The sequence below is a fragment of the Myotis davidii genome, unplaced genomic scaffold (genome assembly GCF_000327345.1).
Source record: "Myotis davidii unplaced genomic scaffold, ASM32734v1 scaffold802, whole genome shotgun sequence".
NCBI classification, from domain to species: domain Eukaryota; kingdom Metazoa; phylum Chordata; class Mammalia; order Chiroptera; family Vespertilionidae; genus Myotis; species Myotis davidii.
Window position 1 is genome coordinate 544,708 of NW_006295887.1, and position 7,706 is coordinate 552,413.

General features: G+C 38.6%; 1 protein-coding gene across 1 annotated transcript in view; it reads left to right on the forward strand.

Annotated features, from left to right (window-relative positions):
* XRN2 (5'-3' exoribonuclease 2) overlaps positions 1-7,706 on the forward strand; it is a 95,086-nt gene that overhangs the window by 70,105 nt on the left and 17,275 nt on the right. Inside the window, 3 exon segments of the mRNA XM_015568567.1 lie at positions 1,924-1,992; positions 2,090-2,221; positions 4,500-4,627. Coding sequence (XP_015424053.1) covers positions 1,924-1,992; positions 2,090-2,221; positions 4,500-4,627 — 329 coding nt within the window.

The following is a 7,706-nucleotide window of genomic DNA, read 5'->3' on the forward strand; positions in this document are numbered from 1 at the left end:
GCAGGAGCCAGCCAATCAATGATTCTTATCACTGATGTTTCTATCTCTCCCTCTCCCTTCTTCTCTGAAATCAATAAAGAAATATATATACTTTAAAAAAAAATGTCAACCAGTGCCTTAGCTTGTTTGGCCCAGTGGATGGAGCATCAGCCTGCAGACTGAAGGGTCCCACGTTCAATTCCAGTCGTGGGCACATGTCTGGGTTGCAAGCTTAATCCCCAGGTGGGGGGCATGCAGGAGGCAGCCAATCAGTGATTCTCTCTCATCATTGATGTTTTTATCTCTCCCTCTCCTTTCCTCTCTGAAATCAGTAAAAATATTTTATTGCGGACCAGTAGTTCTATTGCTAGCTTTACCCAGTGGCCAGATAAGTTTCTATTGAACGAGTACAAAAAAGGTTGTACATAAATGTTAAAGGAACACTTTAAAATTACATACCCATTGCATTTTGAAGTTATTTACTACATGTTTTTTCAAGCTAATATCTTCTTAAAGTATGATACTTTGTAAAACACTGTATAATTTGAAGCGAGAATTCTTGTGATCCGTCCGCAATGTGTTAAATCAGTAAATCAATAAATCAGTAAATCAAATGTCAACCAATTCATTAAAACCTTTTAAACTGTAATTTGTAATCATTGGAGGAATTTTGGAAAATATTAAAAAACACAAAGAAAGGAGATGGTTGATTATGCAGAGAATATCACTGGTGACCCTTTGCTAAACATATGTCTAGTCCCTTGTAAATATATATTTTCCCGTGTCATTATTCTATTGGTAAAATGTTTAAAATACCAACTAAGTATTTTTAGGAAGAAGCATAGTTTCTATTATTCATGCACTTTAAGTTTTTTCACCTGATGAATACTAATGTTATAAGCATCCTTAAGTATAAATCAGACACACATCCAGGATCCCAGAGAGGCATTGCTTTGTCAGAAGGACAACTATTATACTTACCAGCCTTTGAATGGACTCATATACATACCACCAGAGAGGAAGTTTGACCCAGCTTATTATACTCAAAGTTGGACTGTACAGCCTTATAAAAGTCTTTGCATAATTTTCAAATGTGACTGTTTCATAATAAAACACCCATTAGTAGAACAGAATACAGGGTTCAACTGGAAAGCTTAGTGTGACCCCTTCCCTCGCCACCCCCCTCTCCCCAAATATTTGTGTGTATTTTTTTATTTTACAAACCAGAGGCCCAGTGCATGACATTCATGCACTGGGGGTGGGGGAGAGGGGCGCAGGGCCTCAGCCCGGCCTGCGCCCTCTGGCAGTGCAGGAGCCCTCAGGGGATGTCCAACTGACATCCCCCCTGGGGAGCGGGCCTAAGCTGGCAGTCGGACATCCTTAATGCTGCTGTGGGGGTGGGAGAGGCTCCCGCCACCGCCACGGTGCTTGCCAGCTGTGAGCCCTGCTCAGGGCTTCTGGCTGAGCATGGCTCCTCCTGTGGGAGTGCACTGACCACCAGGGGGCAGCTCCTGCGTTGAGCATCTGGTCCCTGGTGGTCAATGCGCATCGTAGTGACCGATCATTCCCCCATTTGGTTGATTTGCATATTATCCTTTAATTATATAGGATGTTTCTATTGATGTTCGTATCTTTTCCTATTGCAACAAGACCTGATTTTCCTTAAAATGCTAGAGGGAGAGTCTTTGCCAGGGACTGAACAAAATGGAAGATTTTTTTGAGTTAAGGCCATGTCTACTAAAGATCTGTGATCACCCACAGTTAGCTAGAATTTCCCACAGAAAGTTACATGAAGGCTAAGAATTAGCAACAGTTTGGTGAAGATATTTAAAATAATTTTTGAAGACGTGAATTTTAGTTATTCTGTTTAAACATGAGAAGTATCTCAGTTTATATGGTGGTTAAATCAGGCTAATTACTAAATTGTGTATTGTTCTTTTCTAGTATTAATTTTAAAGACCCACAGTTTGCCGAAGATTACATTTTTAAAGCTGTAATGCTTCCGGGAGCAAGGTAACAACAATGCAGTTATAAAATATAAACTATCTAGATTTGTTTTTTTTTATGAACAGTATTTATCCCTGTAACTCTTGTATTTTCAAATGGTCAGAAAACCAGCACCGGTACTGAAACCTGGTGACTGGGAAAAATCCAGCAATGGACGGCAGTGGAAGCCCCAGCTTGGCTTTAATCGGGACCGGCGGCCTGTCCACCTGGATCAGGCAGCATTCAGGACTTTGGGGTGAGTGTTAGGCTTCTGTCATTTGTATATTTTGCTTTTTCTGACCCAGCCACAAAGCACTAAGTCAGTATTTATGCCACAGATACTTTATGAGACTATTCAGTACAACTTTTTTGCAGATATTTTAATGACTTTCATCCTTCCCTGTTTTTCTTCTGTTTTTAAATTCACTGCTCTTTCTTTGGTTTATGTATTACTTTATGTGTTGTTTGAGAATTCCACTGTTTTCTCTTTTAAAATTTTGCTATTGTTCTGATAGTTATTTCAAGAGAATAAAACAATCTTTTTATTTTTAAGAAAGTTTTAGCTGAATTAATGACAGAATCCCTTTAAAGTGTTAAGCAGGACGTGAATACACAAAGCCACCAGTTTCCTAGATTTTTGCTTAACCATTATTTGAACAGCAGTGCCTCATTGTTGTTGAATTTTCATTTCTTTGTCTGTTAGATTCTCTCTTAACATGCCTACTGGTAACATATTTCCTCTTCTGTGAATTTCTGATTTTTATACTGTGCCCTTATGAGCTATTTAATTGTCTTTTTCCTAGTTACTGAGGGAACGCCATATAGAGAGGGAGACCTTAAAACAATAACAGGTGACAAGATGGGATAAAAAGAACAACAGGCTGGGGGAAACATTAATGAGCTATTGTTTATGAATTAATGATAACTCATAAATAGATATTTTCAATACATTGGAAAACCTTAAGATTGAAAATACGATTTAGACACTAGGTCACCTTCAGCATGTACTTAATACAATGAATAGTAAGGCACAGTGAATGTGGTATAGTAAGTGGTTAAGAGCATGATTTCAGATCCTAAATGTCTGGGCTCAAATGCTTTTTCTACCACTTGATATTTTTTTACAAGTTACTGAACCAGTCTATGCCTTTGTTACCTATATGTAAAATGGGAATAATAATTATACCTACTTTATAAAGTTGTAGTGAGGATTAAGCTAATGTTTAGCAAATGCTTAGACTAGATCTCAACACTGGAAATGTTAGCTGTTGTGGTTGATTGTTTTAGAAGCCTTTATTCCTAATAATAGAAGAAATGCAAATTTAAAATACTATTTTTTTTAAATATAGATTTTTATTAATTTCAGAGAGGGAGGGAGGGGGAGCGAGAGATAGAAACATCAATGATGGGAGGGAATCATTCATTGGCTGCTTTTTGTATGTCCTATATGGGGGATTGAGCCTGCAACCCAGGCATGTGCCCTGACCGGGAATCGAGCTATGACCTCCTGGTTCATAGGTCGATGCTCAATCACTGAGCCATGCTGGCTGGGCTAAAATATTCTTAAGATATCTTTTTGCATTATTTCAACTGTTTTCTAAAGCAACATAGAAGTACCTCTAAGTAGAGTACTGAGTTCTGAAGTTGCTCTTAACTTAGATACAAGTTTCTAATTTTTGGAATTTATCCTGAGAAAATAATTGTAGAGGAGCATAAAGTTACATGCCTAATTACCTCCAGAGCCTTGTTATCTGTAATGCTAGTACTAAGTGAGAGGAATGGTTTAGTAAAATATGAGACATGAACATTGCAAAATATTCTGTAGATATATATATATATGTTACAGTTCTGAACACTATGAAAGATATAGGGAAATGTTTGATATATTAAATTGGAAAAGAAAAAAGCATGATATAGAGTAGAGTAGTGTATACTGTTGGCCCTCTGTATCCACAGGTTTCATATTCATGGATTCAACCAACTTAGGATCAAAAATATTGTGGGGGTTAAGCTTCCAAAATTCCACAAGCAAAACTTTGAATTTGCCCCATGTTAAGTACTACACCTGAGTCCATGTGAATGAAGTGATCATAGGCATATCCTGGTATAGCTTATATGGAAATACAGGTCATATACAGATATTAGACCATTTTATATAAGGGACTCCTTGGATTTTGGTGTCCCCAAGTGGTCCTAGTCCCAATCCCCCAAGTATGAAGAGACAACTGTACACTGATAGAGCACAATTGAAATACAATGCAATAAAAGAATAAACTAATTTTTGCTTACAGTAATTAATAAATGTTTAAATGATTATCCATTAAGAATCTTGGTGGGGAAATGAACATCTGCTGTCACATTAATATCAGCTACTATTTTGAACTTGGTTAATAATCTTTTAAATTTGTGTTATCTTAATTAGATCTTATTGTAAAGAGATGGCAACTAGCACTTGTTTAATTTGTGTCAGCTGTGATGTGATGGATATCTCTAGATATAATTTTTTTATTCTGTTTGGGTGGGTTCTTTTACAGCCATGTTATGCCAAGAGGCTCAGGAACTGGCATTTACAGCAATGCTGCGCCACCACCTGTAAATTATCAGGGAAACTTATACAGGCCGCTGTTGAGAGGACAAGCCCAGATTCCAAAGCTTATGTCAAGTAAGTTTTTACTAGTTGGTTATTTTACATGCTAAATTGAATATTACACAAAGGTTGGTTGCTAAATCTTCATTGCTAAAAAAAAGATTCATTGTATCAATGCAGAAATAGTGGTCTTAAAAATAAACAAAAAACATACAATTTAGAAGGATTATAAGAGAATACTTCATGTAGTCTTAAGATATTTTTACTGTATATAAATAGTCAATTGAATGTATGAGTTGGATTTCTTATTTTCGTGTATAAATCTTCTTTTGAGTGAGCTTATGCAAAAAGATATGTGGATGCATTGCTGTTTATTAATACAAGTAGTGAGGCAAATTACATCACATGCAATAGATATGTAATTAACAACCACTTAATTGAAAGAAACCAGTGTCCCTTTCTTGAACAAATTGTATCTCAGAACCACCAAATATGAAGTTAGGCATTGCTTTGGTAGGAATATGCCTTTAATACCGTGGTTCTGAGAAGACTTTGGTTTTTTCCTGACCCCTTATAACTTGTTTTGAGGACAGAAGTGGTTCAGAAATGGTAACCATGAAAATAATTACATGGCATTTGGATTGCAGTGGAATAGGGACAAAATAGTTAAATGTTAGGCTTCAGAAATTTTGCATTAATTTTAAATTGTATCCCCATTTAATGTTATTTTTGAGCTCCGTGGCTGTGTGCTGCCTTATCAAGAAAGTCTTAAGTCATGTGTCGTTTTCAAAACCACTTTCTTCATGAAGCCCTTTCTTCTTCATTCCTGGTTGTCTGCTTGCTACCTAACCAGATATCATCAACCTCTGAGCCACACTGGCCAGGCCTAGGTTGCTTTTATAACTTGGCTATTGTAAACAGTGTTACAGTGAATTTAAGAGTACGTATGTCTATTCAAATTATTTTCATTTTAATCAGATAAATACCCAGAAGTGGAATTGCTGGGTCATACAGTAGCTCTATTTTTAATATTTTGATGAATCATCATACTGTTTTCCATAGTGGCAGTTCTAGTTTACAATCCCACCAACAGTGCACAATGATTCCTTTTTCTCCACATCCTCATCAACACTTGTTATTTGTTGTCTTTTTGATATCTCATTCTGACAGGTGTGAGGTGATATCTCATTGTAGTTTTAATTTTCATTTCCCTCACTATTTGTGATTTGAGCATCTTTAATTTTTTTAATTTAAATTCTTTATTGTTGAAAGCATTACATATGTCTCCTTTTCCCCCCATTGACCTCTCCCTGGCCGCTCCCATCCCCCAGCACATATTTGAGCACCTTTTAATGTGCCTGTTGACCATGTCTATGTCTTCTTTGAAGAAATGTCTATTGTTTGGTTTTTGATGTAAAATTGATGAGTTCTTTATATATTTTGGGTATTAACCCCTTATAGGATAAATCATTTTTTGCAAATTTCATTTCTCATTCAGTAGATCTCCTTTTAGTTTTGTTGATGGTTTCCTTCACTGTGTAAAAGCGTTTTAGTTTGATGTTATCTCATTTGTTGGAGACATCCAAAAAAATATTGCTAAGACTGATGTCAGAAAGTTTACTGCCTTTGTTTTCTTCTAGGAGCTTTACGGTTTCATGTCTTATATTTAAGTCTTTAATCCATTTTGTGTTCATTTTTGTATAAGGTATAAGGAAATGGTCTAGTGTTTTTGTTTTTTTTTTTATCTATCTGTCCAGTATTTCCACCACCGTTTAAGAGGCTGTCTTTATCTCATTGTATTTTCTTGCCTCTGTTGTCTCATGCTATATTCTTAATATCTTTTTAATGACTATAGACTTTAAAATCAATTCCTGGTATTAGTAATGTGTACTGTTCCTTTTTTCTTCTTGAATAGTGTTGTGAGGGCCTATTTAACATTGTTGGTTTCATTTTTTGTGGGTTTTTTTTCATTGAACTAACTTCTAGCTTTATGGGCATTCCTCCGCGCCCCCCCCCCCGCCCCCCCATTGTATGTTGGTTTTCTATTTATTTCTGCTTTTGTCTTCCTTATTCCCTTCTAGTTTCTTTGGAATTAAATTGCTATTCTTTTTCTGAGTTTCAGAGATGGAAACTTAATGTGATTTATCTGCAGTCTTTCATATCTAATATATATGCACTTGAGTGCTATGAATTTCACTTTAGCTTCTTGTCATATATATTCCTTTTATTTTGTGTCATATATTCATTGTCATTCATTCATAATATTCCTGATTTCCACTTTCAGAATTATATGCACACTAGAGGCCTGGCACATGAAATTTCTGCACAGGTACAGTCCCTAGGCCTGGCCTGCGATCAGGGCCATCTTCCCTGGCTGCCAGCAGCCAGCCCCACCACCCACCCAAGTTCCCCATTAGCCATCAGGTGATCGGTGCCTGACTTCCAGTGGAAAGGTCCAAAAAGTGGTCAGTGTGCCTCGTGACTGGTCCAGCGGTCATTCTGGTCATTCTGCCATTAAGATCAATTTTCACCTGGTGCCACATCCACTGCCACCCACCCCCGGTTCCTCTTTCGCCATCGGGTGATCGGAGCCTTCCAGCCAGGAGGAGAAACCGAGAGGTTAGCCGTTCCTGCCCGCTTGCTGGCCACGTCCCCTGCCATCACCCAGCTCTAGTTCCCCATTTTCCATTCCCCATCGGGCAATTGGAGCCTGCTGCTGGGGGAAGGACCGAGAGGTTGGCTGGGTGGGGGCTAGGGGCAGCTCCTGTGTTGAGCGTCTGCCCCCTGGTGGTCAGCACATGTCATAGTGACCGGTTGTTCCGCTGTTCGGTCGATTTGCATATTACCCTTTTATTACATAGGACTAGAGGCCCGGTGCACCAAAATTTGTGCACTCGGGGGGAGGGGGAGTCCCTCAGCCTGGCCTGTACCCTCTCGCAGTCTGGGACCCCTCGGGGGATGTCCAACTGCCGGCTTAGTCCCAATCTCCACTGTGCCTGCTGTCACTGCTCAGTAGAGCTGCCGCAGAGACCCGGCTTCTGGCTGAGCAGTGCTCCCCCTGTGGGAGCACACGAACCACCAGGGGGCAGCTCCTGCATTGAACATCTGCCCCCTGGTGGTCAGTGCACACCATAGCGACCAGTCATTCTGGTCA